Source organism: Eubalaena glacialis, chromosome 1, assembly GCF_028564815.1.
Source record: "Eubalaena glacialis isolate mEubGla1 chromosome 1, mEubGla1.1.hap2.+ XY, whole genome shotgun sequence".
NCBI lineage: Eukaryota > Metazoa > Chordata > Mammalia > Artiodactyla > Balaenidae > Eubalaena > Eubalaena glacialis.
The window spans coordinates 30,210,808-30,232,449 of NC_083716.1; the positions used below are offsets into that span (position 1 = coordinate 30,210,808).

Consider the following 21,642-nt stretch of genomic DNA (forward strand, 5'->3'; position numbering starts at 1 on the left):
CTGAGTTCCTGGTCTTCATTCTAGGCAGGAGACTCGGTTCTGGTTCACTAAATAACCTGGGCAAATCCTTTAATCCTAACCCCTGGGCCTCAGTTTCCTCATCTGCAAAATTCAAGAGTTGCTATATATTTGGTAAGGTCCCTTCCGGCTCTAAGATTCTCATCCTGGTCTGATCTTCTGAGGCCCGTATGTTTAAGTCTCCCACTGCCATTCAGTAATGACTCACAAAGTCACGACTGGCAAAGGGACTGACTCCTCAGCAGTGATTGTGACAGTTCAGGGTCCTCTAGAACCCAAGATATTAGGAGCCGAGCCTGCCCAATGTCAGGAAGACCACGTGTACCACGTGGAAGGAACCGACCAAATGCCTTAGTCTAACAGGCTGAGGTGTCAATCCCAGCTCTACCACTTGCTGACTGTGTCCTGAGGCAAGTTACATCGTCTCTATGAGCCTCAGTTTCTTCAACTGTAAAACTTCTCCTGTGAAGAGAAGTAAATGAAGTCATCTACGTAAAGTTCCTGACACATAGTAAACACTCAGTAAATGCCCATTGCCTTCCTTTTCCTCAGCTCAGAACTCTAGCCGGTTGGGGACGAAGAGGGGAACAACTGCTCTAAGAATGTTCTTCAAAAGTGGCATCTTCGCAGACTTTTAAGATAATGTGTGGATAAGACAGTTGTTAAGATTATGATAAAAAGACATAAGAACTGCATAAATGCAAAACCATGAAATGTGAGGAAATGATGGTCCAGGGTGGCACCATTTTATGAGCTTTTTTCTCCATCAACCAAGGGCACAGGCCTCTAACCCTATTTACCCAACTCTATGTCCCTGCCTCCAGGATCACAGCTCTGATCTTTGAACCTGGCCACACCTTGGCCCCTGTCCTGCTTATACGTGTTCTTTAGAGTGACTGAAGTGACTCTCACTAGCTTACCGATATGCTGCATTTCCAATTATGCTCTCATGCATCTAACCTTGTCACCATCTTGGTGAGGAGCTACGTTCTGGCTTTGTTGACAACGTCAGAGAAGGACAGGGAAAAAGAGAATTTCATTCCACAGGGGTCCTGAAGAGGAATTTGGTAACACCCACTGAAATCAAATAGCAATGTTATGCAATTAGAAGAAGAGGGAGCTGGAACCCGGAAGCCTGGATATGAATCCAGCTGCTACCATTTACCTGTGTGACCTCAGCTCCCTTACCTGTCAAGTGGGGTTATTGTGAGAATCAAATTAGAGCATATGGGTGAAATGAAGCCTTCTACAAATGAAAATTTCACACATCCATGCATACACATACATATAGAAGTATAAATACAGACACACACATATGATTTTACATATATTGTATTAAAGGGAGTTTTGGATTAGAAGTCAACAGAACTGGATTCCAGCCCTATTCCTGCCAGTACTTCACTGTGGAACTCTGGGCCCTTCACTCACTTCTCCAAGCCTGTTCCTCTTCCTGTGAACTACTGCTGATTCAACACCTCTCTCGTTCTAGAGAGAACGTGCTGAGCCATCTCTGACTGTAACCTGCCAGACAGGGACTGCCGTGCACGCATTCAGTGGCACATCCCACTCTCCTGCTCAGTAACTGCTAATAAGAGCAGGAGCCCCCCATGGTTCTGGGATGGGGGTCTCACAGGAAGAGTGTGGTTTTGGTGCAGCAGACTCTGCAGGAAAGGATGAAAGGAAGTGCTAGGAAGTGATTTCAGCCTTTGGTGTCTCCTTCTCTCTTTTATAAACCTCTGGGGCCAGATTCTGTGTTCTGTGCCTGCTAATTCCTTGCTGTAGCCTGAAGCCATGTCAGTTCAGAAGAGGATGGAAAGCTCTGGGAACCTGTAACTGCTTCTGTCTTTAGGAACCAGGAAGAGGCTATAAAGCAGATCAGTGTGCCGTTCAAGCCACCAGTTGGGCCTTTTGGCCTGGGGTTTTAAGATTAGGGAGATACCGGCAAACTTTTTTGATGGGTAGAGAACATGGGGTAATTCTCCTTCTCTTAGAATTGCCATCAGGGTTGCAAATAGTTCAGATCTCTGAAAGGGTAGCTGCATGTGAACTTGGGGCTCAGGGATGTTAGGTATTGTACAGGAAGCACCTTTGAGGCCACTCATCAGGCATAGTCCAGACATCCAGGTCCACAGTGAAGGTTCCTGTTTCTGATATCAGTGAGTGAACCAGTCGTAAGACCCACCACTCAAGTCTCAACTCTTTATGTAAGAGATAGTTCTCACTCTGGGAACCAGACAAAAGGTGGGTGCCCTATACCCTATGGGACAGAAGAAGGGAAACTTTTAGAAAACTGCAGTGTGTACCAGAGAAGGGTATTCTGTGTCTGGAATATATATTCTTCAAAGATGGCTGAAGAAAATGGGGAGATTTAATTTAGACAAGAAAAATAAGGTAAGTTGTGAGGACTTTCTTCAGATATTCAAAGGGCTGCTAAGTAGAAGAAAACAGATTTGGCCCAGGATCCTCTAAAATGACAGAAAACTGGGGACTACAATTTAAAAGAGAAAGATTTCACCACAAAACGAGCTCATTTTCCAAAGGCATGCCTGGCTTAACTGAGGACAGGACAGGCTTTCTCAGGAGGTAGACTATTAATCAAGGAATGAGTGGCCATGGCCACCTCAGAGGTGCTCTAAGATTCCTTACTCAGTGGGAGGTTGAGGTGAAAGATTACTGCTTCCCATCAAACTCTAAAATTCTATTATTCTCTTCCATTTCCCTCCCCCCACACCCACTTCACTTTTGGAGCCTATTGTCTCTATGGTCACCAGAAAAGTAGCTTCTTCAAGCCACCAAAAAGCCACACAAAGAAACTGGTGCTACAAGAGAAAGTGGTAGTTATACCAGGCTAGTTCTCTTCCAAAAAATCTCCAGCTGTAGGTCCCTCCCCTGTCATTTTCACTGCTTTCTCACCTTTCTGGGGGAAACACTAACCATTCACACCTAAGACAGTAATATTTCCCCTTCTAGGTAAGTCTAAGAGCACCTTTGGGGCAGCTCTACCGTCTACGAGAGAATCTGCCCAATGCCTCATGTGATCACAAATCAATGAACATTGTCCTTTAGGGAATCATCTCTACCCAAGACATAAATATCTCCAATGTCTTTCAGCAAACAGAGAAGCAACATAAAGTTGGGTCAAACAAGGCTATTTACATCAAAAAACAGGAAGACTCACTTTGTAGGGGAAAGTCAAACCAGGAGCAGGTGTCTCATCAGATCCCAGCATTCTTCCCTATGTGTCATATTCAATTCCATTTGGAGGGAAAATGATCCAAAAATTGGAAAAGAAGGAAACAACTTTCATCACACTGGCTCTTCTATTCTGATGCACTGATGCTAAGAATCCTGGGATGGAATAATGCTTTGAGGAGGTCTGGTTCACTCCCCTGCCCTCAGACAGTCTGTGGCTAGGACATCTGGACCAGAAGATGCTCTGTATCTAAAGACCTCTAGGGAAGGAGTGCCCCCAGTTTCAATCCTGTCTGAACATTTAATTTTATAGGAACACTGGGGCTGACCGTGCCTGTGGCTGGGACTTTATATATAATAAACAGCACCATGAAGCATTTTAGAGTTGAAGAAACTGACTCATTCAAGAGTCACACAACTATTAAGTGACAGAGCTAGAAAGTACCTAGCATCCAGTTCTCCTGACCCCGAGTCCACTGCACTTTCTTCAACACTGTGCTACCCTAAGAGTCCAGTAATGTAAAATTATAATGATATTGAAAAATATACATTATGTATAGCCGAGCTCTGTCATGATACTGTCTGAGTTCATTTCATCTTAGGCTTAAGAATACAATGTATTATGTATTCATGATACATTATGAATATATTTGAAAAGTACTAGGTGACCCACCAGTTTTGTCTCCTTTAGGCTAACTCATCCCTTTTCCATTAACTTTTCTTCACAAGTCCTAATTTCAGATCCTCTGTAAAAGTTCTTCTTTGAGCTGCTTCTAAGATTCCATTTCCCAATCACAGAATTTTAGGGAAAACCATTTTTTTCTCAGCAAAATCAGGGAATTCCCTTCTGTTTCTTCTATGCTCTTCTCAAACAAAAGGATTATTAAATACCAGGAGTGCCTGTAAGTTAGTTTAACTTGAGGTCTCTAAAAATCAATCTCAGCATTTTATATTCTGACACCATGCACACAGACACTGCCAGATCCCCTAAACCTAATGGAGCCCACCCTCAGAGGGAAAGATGCTGTCATGGGAGGATTCCCAGGGAAACTGGAGAGTATGTATCTTCATCCATTCATCAACTTTGATTGAGATCCTACTTTGTGCCAGACATAACTCTTCCTCTTCAGCACTCTAACTTTTAGTGGCAATTAATCTGGCTAAATTCTTAATGAATTGTGGTCCCATAATTAATAAGAACTCGGGAAACCCAAGTAGACAAATTAGGAAAAAAGTCTGAACATAAAGTTTAATGTGATGTTTCAGATCAGAATGTCTCTTGATTGTCCTAATGCCAGGCCACGTCATCACCGGACCTTCAAGAGCTATTTAATAGGGATGTTTGGAGGGGAAAGGGATTCTGAGGTCTCTGCCCTCAAAAAGTTCATCTCTATTGTTAGAAGCAAAAAAACAAACAGGAAGCAGACTGTGGGTGGTGCCATGAGAGAGGTGCAGAATATTTCTGCTTTGGGGCTAATAGGTTTCATATTAAATGTTTAAATTTCATATCTGCATGAGCCTCTCCTTCAGCTGCCATGATTTTAGCTGAAAGAATTTCAAGCCTCCTATAAACCAAGAATCTTATTGCCTGTTCTGTGAAGAAATGAACATCTTTTTCTTCTTTTTCTACGTACTGCTTGTTTTTTCCATCTCTCTGGGATATAACTTTTGCTTTGATTTCAGCCTCATTAAATCCTATATCAAAGGAAAACATTGGCATCTAACTGCATGCCTTTAGAGAGGTGTCATTTGATGTTAGCCAAACAGAGAGGTTCTGAAAATACTGAAGTAACTCCCAGGTGCTAAGACTTTAAAAATATCTTCATGTCCCTGTTGGAACAGACCACATTATGATACTTCATCTCCAGATTCAGAGCTTGGCTAGTACGAAAAGTCCTGAGGGCTGAACTGGCTACCACCTGACCCACCACAGATATCGGGAAGCATCACATTTATTTTGGGACATGGACAGATCTGGTAAAAGGAGCTTTAGGAAAAACCTTAACCTTAAGAATTCTATACCAAGAATTCTCACTCAGAAACAAAACCTGAAGACCTGTCTTCTGGGACTGAAGGGGCCATTACTCCATATATCTCAGCAGATTCAAGACATCTAAGTGTTCAAGTTCTATACTGCTGATATTAGTTGGTACTTGGAGTTTTTGAACTCTGGTCGACCAGATGTACTCCCTGCAGGTTTCCATTATCCTCACTTGTCTGGGATCATTTAAATTAGTTTCTTCTTAAAATAAACCACTCTATAAAAGTTCTGAAGTTATTAAAAGATGACTTTATAGAGGAAAATTTTGGAAGTACTCTTAGAGATCAAGAAGTTTCTTCTATAACATCCCTGACAAAAAGCCCGTCAGCTTCTGCTTGATAAGACTCTTCATCTCATGAGTTGGCCCACTTTAGGACTAGACAGGTCTTATTGTAGGAAAGATCCCCTTACTTGTGGCCAAAGGGTGTTTTCTTCCCATTTCTATCCTTGCTTTAGAAAAATTAGGCAGAGTAAATCTATACCGTCCTTGTAACAATTTTCCAATATGTGTTCCCTTAGAGTTCTAGTCTCCAAGCTAAACACTCTCAGCTTCTTCAGCCATTCCTCAAATAGCAGGTTCCCTGATCACTCACTGTCTGTTCACCTTGGAATCCATTGAGTTATATAAACTTATCTCATATGATTAACTGTTCAATTTTCTTACCTCAGACAAGCTTAGTTGTGGAGGTCTGAGAAGGACTAGGAAATGTGAACATTTTGTTCTTACAATTTACCTCAGCAACACAGAACAGTAGTATTTTAAAATCTTTTCCAACTTCATAATGAATAATAGTATTATTATGTTAAGTTGTATTCTTTAAGTATTAGTGAGGTTGAAATTTTTGCATCTATTAGCATTTTATTGGTTTTGTGAATTTTCTACATCTCCTTTGTTTATTTTTCTCTTGGGCTGTTATCCACTTTATTAATGATTTGTAAGTTTTTTCTAATATAAGGCAATTTCCCCTTTGCTACCTATCATATGTGTTGAAATATTTTCCTCAGCATTTTATTTGCTATTTTTCCAACTATTTCATTTTCAGGGTATTATCTTGACATACAGAAGTGTTCCCTTTTTATACAGTTAAATCTATCTTTTGCTTTGTGGTTCCTTCTTTCCATTTATATGGTTATCTACTTATATTCCTGAAATCAGATAAATACATATCTTTATTTTCTCCTAGTTTCTTTTTTGTTTCATTTGTTATATTCATTTCTTTAATGCGTTTGGAATTTGCTTTGATGTTCTGTAAGAGGTAAGGAACATCAATAGTGCTTTTTAAGCTGAGAGTGTGTGAGGAAACCTGTTAACCTCTGCAGGGCTTCAGGTGCCATTTTTAAAATGTCAGAAAAAAAGATGATGGAGACCTCTTTTTCCTGGAGGAAAAGGCCCTGCTGTTGCACATGTAACCACATCACCTGCAGGCCTTTTGAAAGGCCACTCAGAGCCCCTCAGAGAAACAGAGGAGCCGCAGAGGCTGGGAGCAAGGAGAGGCAAGAGAGATGCCTGGGATTGGGGAGATTTACGAAATGGTCGAAGGCGAACAGGAGGGTGGTACTTCTAACCAGCAAAGTTCAAGTTAGTGTTCCAGTTCAGAAAGTCTGAAATAGATGCTGTGAAAGTATAAATATAAATATATATGACTATATGTATTTATAAGAATTCTTATACTTAAGGCTCAGAGTCAGTCTGTAGAAAAAATAAGGAGAAGTAAAAGTGTAGAGAAATAAGCCTTCCAATTTTTACTCAATGTACGCTTAGTCAACAAGACTTAGAGGAGTTTGGATTCTTTTCACCCTTGTGCTCATTTGAGGGTTTTCGGTGGCTCCTAAAGAGATAGTAGCTATAAGCAATGCATACAGCATTATCTAAGTAACTAATTATATACATATCTGGAAAATATAGTGAAGATACTGAATGATATATTTAACCCCCTTAGTGCCTTCTGCCTGAAGAGAGCTTGAACTGCTCTTTGTCTGTGTCTGTGACACAGCCCAAGACCTGAGAGGAATCTAAATGACTTTAGCGACCTTGCCTTTCAAGAAAAGCACACTTTTTCTTCTCAGTGCTAAAGAAATACAGAGTTTTTTATCTGTGCAAATGCTCCATTGGATTTGGTTCTGAATTCCTGCTGTAAAGTGCCACACATACACTTCCCTGGTACATACTGAGGAGCTCATCCAACTCACCAGAGTACTCACTACAGGGAAAACATTAAATGCAGCAGTTCCGCAGAAACAGCAGAAGTGCTCACTCTACACTATTCAACAAAAAATTTGCCTTTGAAAAGCTCACATCTTCTTTTTAGTTTAAAAAACGTGGCCTCTTACACGGTACTCCAAAAGAGTAAGGAAAGACCTGTTTATTCAAAATAAATTCAGAACGTAATGGTTAGAAAGCTATTTGGTTCCCCCCACCCCTGCCCCACCTACCAACATATTCCCACTCTTTCGTCACCAGCTCCTGCTGACCAACCATGGCTGCACTTTGAATTACCTGGGGATCTTTAAAAACCCCAGTGCCCAAGCCGCACCCCAGACCAATTAAATCAAAGTCTCTGGGCTGGGACCCAGACACCAGTATTTTTTAAAGCTCCCCAGGTGATTCAAATATGTGGCCAAAGTTGAGAACTATTGTCCCTCTAGAAAATGCTGGAACAAGATTCCAGCTGATTTGCATCTTTGATTTCACCCAGATTCTATTCTTCATTCAGGCACTAAGCCATTTTGCCAAAGGTGCGAACATGCCAGGAGCCCCTGGGAGTTCTCTATGACTAGGTGGAAAGATGTGTACGGTTCCCAAAGGTTTTATTGTTTGTTTTGTTTTAACTCCATTAGTAATGTACAGATCTCTGTGCAGATTAGAGGACTATAAAATGCTTTTCTATTTTACAGTGACCTGACATCTTAAACCAAGATGTTTAGGAATCCAGCATTTTCACTGTTATTTTCTGAGAGATTTCATTTGCTCTCAGCTCCAGAATACATTTTCTTCCAGATCACTCCCAGCAGCTGGAATCTCTCTGCATAGCTGTCCATCAATACTGTGGTGTCTCCACCCCAGCTCCACTCACTTGGGGACCCTCGTTGCAAGCAGAGATTTCCATTCTGTTCCAGATGACCCAGATGAAATCCTGGTAAATGAGCACTTTAGAGTAAAGCTAACACGTTTCTGGGCAGTTGATTCTAAACTGAGGGGCAGGGAAGCAGAATACATAGGCAGTTCTGGTGGGCAGAGAAGAAATGGTCCTTGTCTTCTCCTTTCTCCACATCCTCCAGAGGCTGTGGTTTAGGTGATGGACAAACATAAGCCTCAGGGAACTGAAAAGTCCTAATTCACCTCATCCCTATAGCAGGGCCAGGGCCTTGAATCAGTATTTCTTTGGCTGCCAAGCATCGGGAACCCACAACAGGATGTGGTTCATTCAGACAAGGGGTTGGAGCACCAAACTGTGGACCAGCTGCCAAACACCAGCAATCACTTGACAGCCTATCCTCCTCCCCACTCACCTTCTCTAGAACAACTCAGAGTCACCACACTCTTTGTACTCTGACATCTGTGGACCCTGGAGCAGAACCTGTGCCACCAGGACATCTTATTTTTCCCTTTTGAGGGTACACCAGTGCACCTGATGTTATAGGGAACACTGTCAAAATCTGATCAAACTGAGCTATTTATCCCTTTGGTTTAACGTATTTGAATAGGTTTCCAGGAAGCTGTGACCTTACAGTAATGGAACTCATTTTGGGCATGACTAATGGACTCTATTTCATACCCTCACATATGGAAAACCTGTCTGTACACACACACGCCTGCCCTTTTACCTGACTCTCTTGATCTCACCTGCAGACTGCCTGTAATAAAGAGAACGCTTCTGATCCTCTACTGCCCCTTCCAGCTCCACACAATTAGGACTGGGGAACCTGGTCCCTCCCTACACAGGATACTTTAAGACAAGACCGACCACAGAGGGTAAATATAGGAGAATGCACGCGTAAGGAAGGGAGAGATGAATTCTAACCTGGGAATCTGGGAAATCCTCAGGGCTGAGGACCATTGAGCAGGAGCTGTAAGGATGAGCCATACATCTAGGAAATGCTGGAGGGAAGGTGATTCCAGGCAGTGGAATGAGCTTACTAAAGGTTTAGAAGTACAAAAGTTCAAGGGCCATTTTGTTTGGGGCCATAGCATATCGTCTCACGTGACTGGAATAGAGGATGCTTTATGAGGTGAGGGGAGACGCCATAAAAATACATTAGTGCCAGAATGCAGAAGGCCTTGAAATCCAGGCCATGACGTTTGATTTTCTTTCTCTCTCTCCCCTTGTGTAATGTGTTAATTATAGTGTCTCTGACCACACATTTGCATATTTCTGTGTTTTCTGTCATAGTGGGTAAGGACTACATCTGTTATAATTGAATTAGTACAACACAAAGAAAAGTAGGACTATGAATAATGCCCCTTTCATACCATTTGTGGATGTCGGTGATCATGGCACCAAGTCTTTACAATGGGAGGGAACAGAGTTAACCACATGGTAACGTCTCCATGATTTTAATAGCTGGTTCCTATTGTGGTTTGAGTGTGATATGCCTATGACATGAGCTTTGAGATGGTCACAGAATCAAATTGTCTTCCCAAAGTGCCCCCAGATGACTGCCTCATCTGTTGGAAGTTAACAATATCAGTGTAAATCCAGGTTCCTTAGCTGGGCTCTCACCTTGTTTGCCAAGTGTGCTGTTATTTTAAACCACTAGAAGCAGATGGTAGGATCCCATGATGGCATAAGCCATTATTACACAGACTTGGATAGAACACAGATCAAACCATGACCCCCAAACCTAACTGCAAACAGGAAAAGCTTACATCCCTAACAACTTGCCTAAAAATCCCCAGCTCTGCTTGCATAGAGGAGTCCTAGTTCAGTGATACAGAAGCTAGATTGAAACTCCTCATTATTTCAATATGCTCTCAAAGAACAGGACATAGGGCAAATGATCTTATCAGCCTCAAATTGTCTAAGTGGCCAGGAACTTCATACATAATGCGGGCTTTTCAAGGGGTAAGGGGAAAAGGAAGCGTTCACCTCCATTTTTCACTTCGTCTCCTCTCTTTAACAACAGCAGAGTAAGGGATTGGAGTGTCCAACCAACCACATGAGAACCCCTGGAGAGGCTGACTGAGTGGAACCCGACAAGCATTAATTTGAACTACTGTCATGCGCAAGAAGGCACTGAACCACGTGCCACTGAAAATTTAGAAATGAGAACAATCAGCCTAGCAGGAGAACAATCCCCTAACACATAGGAGAAAGCTTCAGGACACACTTGGGAGGAAGTAATGCTTCCAATGACCCCTCAGGAGTAGGAGCTCCCCTGAGAGGGTCATGAGCATCCTACAGCTTATGCTTCAGCTGGGCGAGTGGGGACGGGGACGAGCCTGCTGCGGCCACCTCTGAGCAGCCCTCCTCAGCGGGTAGCATCACTCACGGCCATTTCAAAGGAACCTCCTCTCTAAGCTACTCCAGATGCACAGCCTCTCCCGGAGCAGGGAAATTGAGCAAGGCCCCTCCGTCCTCAAACCCGGCCGGGCTCCCTCCCGGCTCTAACCTGCCCCTGAGCTGGAGAAGGGCAGGGCAGCTGCACACACCAGCTTCCTAACTCAGCGAGGGGGCCTCCAGGGGCAGCTGGGCCTCGGGGGCCTGTAAAGCGCACACAGGTGCGGCTGGCGGGAGGGCGGGGCGCCGGGACCCAGGCAGGAGAGCCAGGCGCCGAGTCGCGCGGCGCCGCCAGCCCCGCACCTGCGCCCCCCTTCCCTGCACGCCAGCCGGGAAGCCGCACCCCCGGCAGGAATCGCAGCCCGGCCTCGCACGCTTCCTTAATATTAGCCACATTGCGGGGGCGCAGGGGTGCCGAGTGCACCGCAACGAAGTTTTTGTCGGGACTGGAGTGATCCTGCGGTTTGTTGCTCCAGGAGGCCAAGGGCCGCGCACGTCTCCGGGCCTCGCCGGGACCGGAGAGCAGGCTGGAGGGGCAGAGGCAGGAGCTCCGCTTCTGGGGAGCCGGCGCGCGGGCTCTCAGCACCGTTGTGAAGAGCAAGGGGGACCTCTAGTGGCGCGCGGGGAAGCACGCTGGCACCAGAGTCGAAGCCAGGAGGTTGTGCGGGTTATTGAGCAGCGAAGGGAGCTGATACTCTCCCCGCCCCACACTACTCAGATTATTATACCTTCTCCCTTCTCTCCTCCTTCCTCCCTCTCTTCTGTTCCCACTCCTGCTTTCCCTCCCTCCCTCCCTCCCTCTCTCCCATTTAACAATCCAGAAACCCAGACCAGAGCCAACTGTGACATTTCTAGGCCTGCACACGTCATGCTCAGATGTGGGCTCTAACTCAAGTCTGTCCTCCCACCGCAGTGTCTTTTCCTTCCAGATTGTAGTTCGTCTGCCCATGTATTTATATCCCATCCTTCTTTTACTGAGCACCTGCTATATATGGGTTAGTGGACAGGAGAGCGCGAGATGAGCAGGGCGGACACATGGTCCTCCTGACCAGGGGAGGGGCTGACAAGCAGTCAGCGATCCCAATGCTGTGACGAGTACAGAGACAGGAGAAGTACTGGGTGACAGGGAGTGCTTTGCGGGCACCTGACCTGAAGGACAGGTAGGAGTTAGCAGGGCAAAGGAGGCTGGAAGCAGGGATGGAGTACGGAGAAGTTTCCAGGGAGAGTGACAACGTGTACAAAAACAGAGAGATTGTGACTGGAGAAAGCGCAACACAGAATGCAAGGAGGTGGGAGGTGGTGGGGAGCTGCAATGGGCAGCAGCTAGAGGGGCCTCTACGGGCTGCAGACGGAGGTAAATGGCCTCGCTCATGGGGTCTTGTAAGGACTTTGGAGAATGTTCTAAGATCAGCAGGAAGCTACTGAGCATTTAGACAGGTGAATGTCATGATCAGATTTCTATCTGCGCAGGATCACTCTGAATTTGGCATTAAACTCTGCTTCAGGCTAGCTATTAGGTTGTGGGGAGCCAACCTGAAAAATGTGGGAGCCAGAAAGAATCTTAGGGTTCATCTAGTCTGTCATACAGATGGGGAAACCCAAGCTCACAGAAGGCAAATCACTTTCTCAAAGTGGCTGAGGTAGAACTAGTTATCTCTAAGTCCCATTCAAGGCCCTAAATATGCCAGCAGAAACCAGACACTAGCTCCCCAGGCTGTTCCTGATAATACGCGGGCTTCCCTTGCCTCTGCTCCCACAAAAGTCCAGCCAGGGCCAGGCCAGAGACCAGCAAAGCATCTTCAAGACTGGCAAAGAGCATGCTCACTAGACTTGCTTCCTTGAGACCTCAGAACAGCTGAAAGCTTGCTTCAGTATCCATGGCTAGCAAGAACCATAAAAGCCATGAAGACCAGAGATTGTAGACAGGTGGTGGGGGAAGGAGGGTGACCCAGCCAAGGGGATCCCACAGAGACCTGGGAAGCAGAGGGCTTGACTCCAATTTGAGACACTGAATCCCATTTCAAATAGCATGCAAAGAAAACAAGTTTAGGAACAAAGCAATTCAGACTTTGAAAAAACAGATGGTGATAAAAACTCAGTTGTCCTAATATTTGGATAATTTAAAAGCCCTCAGCAGCTAGGGAATTAAGAGAAATAGCTCAACATAGACTGGATCATTTAGCATTTGGTTTGAAAAGTCACAGGCCAGGAAGGAGGTCCCAGAATGTGATGAAAATATGATAAGAAAGGTTTTCAAAGAAAGAAACATGATCCTAGTGAGTGCCATCTGGAATTGGGGAACAACACGAAATAGTAGAAACAGGTATCAGGAGGCCTGAATCCAAGACAGAGCTTAGCCACCTATTAGCTATGTGACCTTGCCCAGGCCACCTAACCTCTCTGACCTCATCTCAATAGTGAAGTTACAAAAATAATAATAATAATACTTGCCTATGTACCTCACAGGGCTCTTTTAGCAGTCACAAGGGAGGCCAAATAGGACTATGGTGAGGGGCTGCAGGGCAAATCTCAGCTCTACCACTTACCAGCTATGTGACTTAGGTGAATCTTAGACCCCTCTAAACTTTGATGTCTTCATCTGTAGGGATGCTAACACTTGCCTCAGTTGGTAGTTGTGAGGACTAAATGTGATAGAATAAATCACAGCATCCTGCCTTTTGCATAGACAGTGCTCAGTAATCAGTGATTTTTATCATTAACATGATATGTTTGCAAACTTACAAGTTGTTCAATGCATAGGAGTGGAAGATAATTGTAATATTTAGTGTGATATGACTTAACTGGGTAATAGGATAAATATTAAAATTAAAATGTAAGCAGGAAAAATAGAATGGAGGTGGTAAAGCACACTCTCCATCGTTACAGTGACGGAACTTTGTAGATAAGGATGTATGAGGACTTAAGTTCTCACAAAATTAACTCATGTTGGCTTAGCTAAGAGGTGGTCATATAGATCTTTTTTAAGGATGAAAAAACGCTATCAATGATCAATGGCCACGTGTCCAGTTGGGATAAGGTATCTAGTGAGTGACTGTGCGAATCAGCGATAATTCAGGTCTTATCTAATATCTCCAGGGCCACTGAGAGCAAGAGTAATTGGTACATTAATGAAATCTGTAAAGACACTCAGCAAACCTCCAGGGAGCCTCTTTAGAGCTGGAGAAACTCAGTCCAGGAATACCAGAAATAATGTGACAGAGCCTCGAAAGTCCATTCACTTGTTCAGAAAATATTCCATCCCAATTCTATGGCACTCGGTTAGGCACAGAGTATTTAGGGATGAAAGGCACTATACCTTTCCTCACCAAGCTCACAGCCCAGTGAGGGGCAGAGTGGGTAAGTCCCTACAATTCAGTGAGGTGGCTATATGTAAGCTTTGGGTGCAAGAGAGTCCAGAGTTGGGGCTCCTAACCCAGGGGTCAAAGAAGGTTCCCCAGAGGGGACAACACGAGAGCAGGCTCTGCAGGGACCCAGGGCGGTTAGTCCCGCAGAGGAGGAGGACTGGCTGTGCTCCAGGCGGAGGGAGCACCGCACACAACAGCCCAAAGTGGAGCTACAAGTCATTTACTCTGGTCACGCTGGGGCAAAGGTGCCCTCAGGTTCCGAGCTTCCTTTGTAATGGCAACAAATGTCACAGCCCTCCCACACTGTAGTAATCGTCCCTTTAAAAACCTCTTGCTTGAAAAAAGCACATGATGCCCCCTTCCTCCCAAAAAAATCTATTAGGAATTTTATAACAGTTTTAAAGGAACTTGTGTCTTATTAATCCCAAGTGTCTACAGGCATTAACATTTGAAAAATATTTACTTTTTTAAAAAATGAACTGGTGTATTTTATTCCCATCAGGATCTACTGACATTTTCATTTGAGAAAGATCTACCTCATTTATGGGCAAAATTTAACTGTTTTTCATTGGGAACAATCTGTTCATGCATATACTGATGATGTCCTTACAATGACTGCCTACTCAGCCCAAGCCCACCCCCAGAGGTCTGTGATCCACAGGTAGCACTGGAGTAAGGGGCACTGGCAGCATCTGAGACAGGGAGGTGGCCGGGGCTTGGCTTCATCATCCGGATTAAGGTGGAAGGGATGGCGCTGCTGGAGAGTTTGAAACAGGGACAGCAGCAGATGGCTCTGTCAGCGATGTGGCCAGCACAGGAGAGGCAGGCAAGGCCAGGGGCAAGGAGATAGGTCACAGGGCAAACTCTGAACTAAAATAATAGCAGTGAAGGGAGAGAAAGAAGCAGACCTGAAAAATACTTAAAGGTAGAATTGGTTGGATTTAGCGACTCCATACCTGGGACCTGGGGGAGAAGATCCAGATGACCGCAGCCTTCTGACTTAGGTAATCTTATAGATGGTGGTACCAGCCCAAAGATAAAAAGGCAGAGAAAAGGACAGAGTTTGAGGAGAAGATCTCGACTTTGGACACGTGACTATGAAGTTCCTGTGGAACAGCCAAGTGGAGATATATAAATTAGAAGAAGGATTCAGCCTTGAGATACAGGTTTGGGAAGCATCGACATGCAGATAGTAATTAAAGTCCTGGGTGTTGGTAACAGCACCCAGCTGGAGTATGTAGTGTGGGAAGCAAAGAGGTCCCAGGACCAAGCACCAGCAACCCCAGCATCTGAGAGGCAGGTATAAGGGAACAGTCCCCCAGAAAGGAAACAACATGCAGAAATGAAGGAGGAAAATGGAGGGAAAGAGAGAGAGAGAGAGAGAGAGAGAGAGAGAGAACGCTACCACGGGAGCCAAGGGAAGAGAGGGCTTTAGGAAAGGAGCCATGAAACTCGTCAGTGCCGCAGTACAAGGACCAAGAAGTTTACCTACCCAGAATGACAACGAAAAGAGTAACAACAAAAAACACCATCTCCCACTTACATGGCTCACTATGCTTTCAAAGCTCTTTCACATTTTTTATTTCATTTCATTCGTACTACATCCTATATAGCCTATATTCTCACAGATGCAAAACTGAGGGAAGTGAGGTAAAGAGAGTTGCCAGAGTCGTCTAGGAAGTTGGTGGCCGGCTCCTGGAATTAGCGATCAGTCCACAATCTCGATCATGCTCCCTGGTTCCAACCATACCTGAGTCAGCTTTTTAACCAACCAATAAGGAAATCAGAATGGAGCCTGTTGCAGAATAACCACTCGTTATTAGTATGGAAACGAAAAGGCTTACTTCTCACACTTTGACTTCCTAGAACCCAGAGATGGCAATACTCTGGGATCATCTGAATCTAAGAGGGTGTTGCCTAACTCCTCAGGGGGAGGGCTTGCACCTAACTCCATATATAGGAGGGACCACTGAAGGTTTTCAAGTGATAGCAATTTGAGTATGCTTTGGAAAGAATAATTAGTATTATTGAACTAGTATTTGATAGTGCATATGTCTGGTTGTTGGATATTCACACCACCTAGAACCAAATAATAAAAATACACTGTGAAGACCTGTCCTGGCCTTTTTTGCACCTGAACCCCCTCTCCTCACCCTGCCCTCCACTCCAGTGAGTATGCTGTATTCACCAGAGAGGGTCGCAGAAGGTTCTTGCATGTTTGGTGAGGTCAACACTGACCTTTAGATCTCAATTCTCACAACTCCACATCTTCCAGAGGCAGGCCTGGCTCTCCACCCAGGAGCCCCCTGCTTGTTCATTCATTCCTCAGTCATACCAACAAGAGAGGGGGGCTGCCCCCTGGCCTGTCAGATCTGGACTGGGCCCAAACTGATCCACGTCGGGCCGGGCCTGGAGCTGTCTCTCTGCCCAGCTCTCCCCTGGGAGCAATTTACATTGCACTTATCTCTGGGGGTTCATGGCTCTACTGAGCAAGGGGTCTAATGATCTCTCTCTAAACCTGTCATTCATAGCACAGAAGGAACACTAAACCAAGACCTCTATATCAATTTCTAACAGTTTATTCTCTTCACAGCTCAGATGATACCACTGCAATGTTACCACATTGGAGGCTGGGCAAGACCCAGAAATAGTCATCACTGTAATGCTGATTTTCCAAAGTGACTTACAGCCTTATTTCCAGCTAGTGGCCTGGTTCTGGCCTTTTCTACTGACCCATAAAACTGAGCTTCAGTCTGGGTACTTGGCTGTCCGAGTCACTCCCCCGTCAGAAACAGCTGGGAGACTGTCTGGGTTCTGCACCACAGGCCTAGGATGGGTGATGAGCCATTCCCCTTTGCTCTCTAAGTCCTTCTCAGGGCTGAAAATGACTGATACACAGGAAGGATAAAAGCAAGCGAACTGAGATCACAAATGCCTGCTTTATCACCTACTTCTTTGTGTCTCTAAGATGTAAACATACATTAAATATTAGATATGGAAACTCATGCTCAGATTAGAGAAAGGAAGGTTGTTACGTAAGTCTCTGTCCTCCTCCAGAACTGCCCTAGACAAGTGACACAATGTCAGTTCTCTCATCTCTCAAACTAATGAAAGATGCCAGTTAAATAGGAATTTCTGAAGTCACCTTAAGCCTATGCATCATTCCACACTTTAGGCAGAAGAAAATTCTTTAGGTAGAAGAGTCAAACTGCTCTGCCTCAGAGACATTTAACTCGTCAAAGTAAATGATGTGTCTCTGGAACTAGACTACCTGTGTTCAAATCCTGGCTCCCAGGACTACAAGCTGTATAGCCTTGGGCAAGTCATGTAAGCACTCTAGGTAGAATGGGACAAGGACGGTTTCTTCCTCAGAGCATTGCTGGGATGTTCGAGTGTGTCATCAAAGCACCCAGCTGAGAGCCTGGGCAGAGTAAGTATCAGTCAGTGATAGCCAGCTGGGCACGGTCAGCAGACGGGGGCAATCTGAGGCTTCCCAGGCTTTGCTGCAATGGCTTCCTTTCAATGCAATAACGAGTCCCATGCTGTTTTTCCTCACTGTAGGTCAGTGCAGCTGAACGGCCAGCCCTTAGTGATGGTGGACGATGGGACCCTCCCAGAACTGAAGCCCCGCCCCCTGCGGGCCGGCCGGACATTGGTCATCCCTCCAGTCACCATGGGCTTTTATGTGGTCAAGAATGTCAACGCTTTGGCCTGCCGCTACCGATAAACCCCCTCACACTCACAAGTCACCAGCAGGCCTGCTGGACTGCTTTCCACTCTTCTGCCCTAATGGTATCAGTATTTTTCAGGCATCTTCTGAGCAACAAACCAGTCTCTGCCGCCCCATCCTGCTGGAATCAACACTAACTTGCTCTCCAAAGAGGCAAATACCCTAGCATGAGCTTAGCCTAGGTAGGTCACTTCTACCCCAAAGGAAAATGTAGACCTCATAAGCACAAAGGTATGTGTGTAGAGCTGTATGCACCCTTGTACATGCACCATGAGAACAAGCTGACAGTGCACTTCCAGGACAAATGAAATAACTCCCCACAATCCTGGTCACATAGCAAAATAACTACAGACCTTAGCCTGTGGCTGCTGCCCTCGGCAGACGATGAGGAAGGAAAAAAACCTGGTGGACATTTGAGAGCACAATCCCCCCTAACTCCTTTCCTTTGTCTGTTCCCTGCTGTTGCCCTGGGTTTCGTATCACCTCTCCTCCCAGAGGGGAGCAAGTGGGTGAGTCAGTGCTGGCCTGCTGGGCAAGCTGTTAATGTAATTTCCTGGCTGATGTATGAGTGTGTGCATCTGGGTTTCTGACAGTGGCATCAATCACTAGCTATTCCTCTGGGAAGCGGGTGCTTCAAAAGTAAAATTGCAATCATACTCCAGATTTTGTAAGAAGGTTCTATTCCTCTGTGAATCCAGATTCCCCCAGGGTTGGAATGGAAGTCAGGTGACAGTATTCACTGAGTGGACAGCAATGTATTAGGCAGCACAGGAAGCAGTCATCATCTGTCATGTGGCTGCGAGGGAGAGAGTTTTAGTACAAAGAGAAAGCACACCCAACCACCAAACACGGACACACACACAAACACACACACACGTGTCCCTCAACTGAACAAAGCAAATAATTAGACCTACCTCAATTTTGAGAGAATATTAAGGGCTTGATAGGGTAAGCCCTTAATGGTTTGGTTGACCAAAACCATTTTAAAAAAAGGTATAAATCAAAGGTCATCACAACTGTAAGACACAACTGAATCTAACCTTTCTGCTTCTTCCCAAGTATCTGAGTGCTCTCAATGGCTTGTACTAGGCAGAAATCTAATGTGCTCATGAAAGATGACCAGGTCCGTGCTCTCCCAGACCAGCTTATCTGAGCATAGAACTAAGCTTTCAGTTCGCCACGTTGGGGAAGGGGGATCTGGAGACTGAGGTCTGATGGGGAAACTGTGGAATGGGAGGTGGGAGGCCCCCGAGTTGGGCAGGGGGGAGCAGAGTGGTTTAAAGTTCACGATGAGGACCTTCTGTATGATTCAAGAGGTTTGTGTGGGTCTTTGCAAACAAGCTGCAACTGAAATGACTTTCTTTTCTGTGGATATGATTTTCTTTTGCAGGATAAATGACACAAAGGATGCTTTTTTTTAAGGAGGAGATATTAAACAATGTCACAGGGTTCCAGTAGAGAGAGATACAACTTCTGCTGATGTGAAAGGTTAGAAATGGAGGAGAGGGGCAAGGTGGCTGAGGCCAGAGGCCAGGGAGACTGCCTAAGGAGGAGTTAAGGAGCAGGGCCAAGTCTGCAGAGTGAGTGATAAGGAAGATCAGACGGGAGCAGGGAGGGACTCAGCGTGGAGAACTGGGAATTTGGGAGAGGGAAACCAACAGGCTCATTTCACACGACAGGAAGAGAGTGGAGTCAGTTTTGACCTAAGCTTCTTATTAGGTAGAGGAGGAACAGCACCAGGAGGTGTGGAGTGGGAAAGGGGGAGACCGAGGACCGGGCTGGCCTCGCTCAGTGGTGGCTCAGCCTGGAAGCAGCTGCAGAGACAGCAGCAGGCCCGGCACATCCCCGCAAGGCTGCCCAGAGGGGCCCCTCATCTCCGAAGCAGGCCTCTCCCACTGACGCTTCAGATCTGGGAGAGAGGGAAGTGCCAAGACTGGGGGGTAGAAAGGCAGGGAAGAAGCAGCAGAGGAAAGTGACGAAGAGAAGGGAAAAGAGAAACAAGAGACAAAGAGGTTGTTTCCCCCAATTTTAAAAACTTTGTGCAGACAGCAAAGTCTCTTCTATATACTGGTACAGCTGCAGGCCCCTCATAATAATGGGGGTAACCAGAGGTCCCCGCAGGCTGGCCCTGGGCTAGTTTGCTTTACATACATAGCCGCCCCTCAGGGAGTTACTATTCTTAGCTCCATTTTTCCTATGAGGCCTGGAGAGGGTCTGTAACTTGCTCAGGGTCATCCAGGGGAATGGGTTGCTGAGATCAGAATAGTCCAGAGCCTGTTCATTTGACCGCCCAGCTCAGTGGCTGCCCAATTCACAGACCCACCTCTTTACCTCTTCATAAGTTCTGCTAATTCAGTACAGACAGGACCTCCGGAGCTCCATTCAGACACACTTTCTCTAAATAAGTGTTAACTCTTCACTAAGCCTCTAGACTTGCAGAATATAGGCAGTCCCTGCTTCTTTTGTCTTTATATCTTAAATACTGCTCCTAAGAGGTTTAAGGTTTGGGTTTTTTTTTTTTTCTTTTTTAATTAATAAAAAGGGAGGAGGGAATCAATGAAATTTATCTTTGGAGTCCTACAATTCTAACTTTGCAACTGCCTCATGGAAGAAGTATTTGCATTTTTCAAAGGATACCGAGAAACTCACTATAACATCACATTCTGTAAGGATTTTAGTACAGGGCATCTGTCCTGGCTTTCTCATTTAGGGGTGAGGGGTAATTACTAAGTCAGTAGGGATCCCCCCTTATAAGGGACTGTCCTACCACACTCCCCCCAAAAGACAGCTTGTGGCAAAACTCAGCATCACGCTGCACGTCAGGGGAGCAGCTTGCCAGGCTAGGCCCCAGGACAAAAGAGCTCATCAACCAGCTTCCCGCCATCAGATTTTTCCTCCCAAAGCAAGACATGGCCAAGATAGTCTTAAGACGTAAGAGCCACTTTATTTTAAACCAAAGAATATGCTTGCACAAATGCTTCTTTGAAAGCATAATAATGTATAATGAGAAGTTTGTGCCTTTTGTTGAGACGGTTTTCTGCTCTCCCTGCCTCTAGGAATGATTTTCTTTCTCCTTTCTTATCGCAAAGGCTCAGAACAAATGCTCATTGTTATTTGAAGAGAAAGTCTCAATCTTCCAGTGCCCGGAAAAAGCTGCAAGTGTGGGATGTTAGCATTATCTCCAGCTGGAGACAAGCTTGAAAACACCAGACCTGGGCTACATTGAGCCTAAGGCTGGGGACTCCCAGAACCACAATTCCCAAAGGCCGACTTGCCCTCTGTAGTCCCTGCCCCTCCCCAGCTGTTGGGCAGTCCCTGGGCAGATGAGTCCCACCCCTGTACCCTCCAACGGGGCAGAGGTTGTGGGCAGATTCTGCCTGAGAGGCCTCCCCCACCACAGCTCTCGGCACCAGGGACCCTCAACGGTGGGGAGGACCCAGCAGGACTGAACTGCTGAGCAGCCATGTGGTCCAGGCCAGGCCCAGCATCTGCAGGTGGGCCCTGCTGCCTGCACTCAAGGCCCCTGTGTTTGGGATGGATGCAGCTGCAGGATTCACTGTGGAAATGCAGTGAGAGCTTTACTTCTGAAAACAAAACAGGAAGTGTTTCATCTCTGCAAAAGCCAAGGCAAACCAGGTGGGTCAGTCGGACAATAAAAACACTGGGACAAAGAAGGACTTTAAAATTTTGAAATATCAATAGAGCAAACAAAAGTAATAAAGATATGGCTTGGAGAATGCAAGGGAAGGGGGGCATAAACACTTCCCCCTCTCCCCAACCTCAACACCACTGCCCCAG

General features: G+C 45.6%; 1 protein-coding gene and 1 long non-coding RNA gene across 7 annotated transcripts in view; one reads left to right on the forward strand and one right to left on the reverse strand.

The window, feature by feature from the left end:
* Positions 1–17,841, forward strand: part of HPSE2 (heparanase 2 (inactive)) — a 632,120-nt gene extending 614,279 nt beyond the window's left edge. For all 3 annotated transcript variants that reach the window (XM_061194590.1, XM_061194599.1, XM_061194604.1), the window contains one exon: positions 17,676–17,841. In XM_061194590.1, coding sequence (XP_061050573.1) covers positions 17,676–17,841 — 166 coding nt within the window. The remainder of the gene's footprint in view (positions 1–17,675) is intronic.
* Positions 1–21,642, reverse strand: part of LOC133094096 (uncharacterized) — a 111,580-nt gene that overhangs the window by 79,864 nt on the left and 10,074 nt on the right. The gene's annotated exons all lie outside the window — the stretch shown is intronic.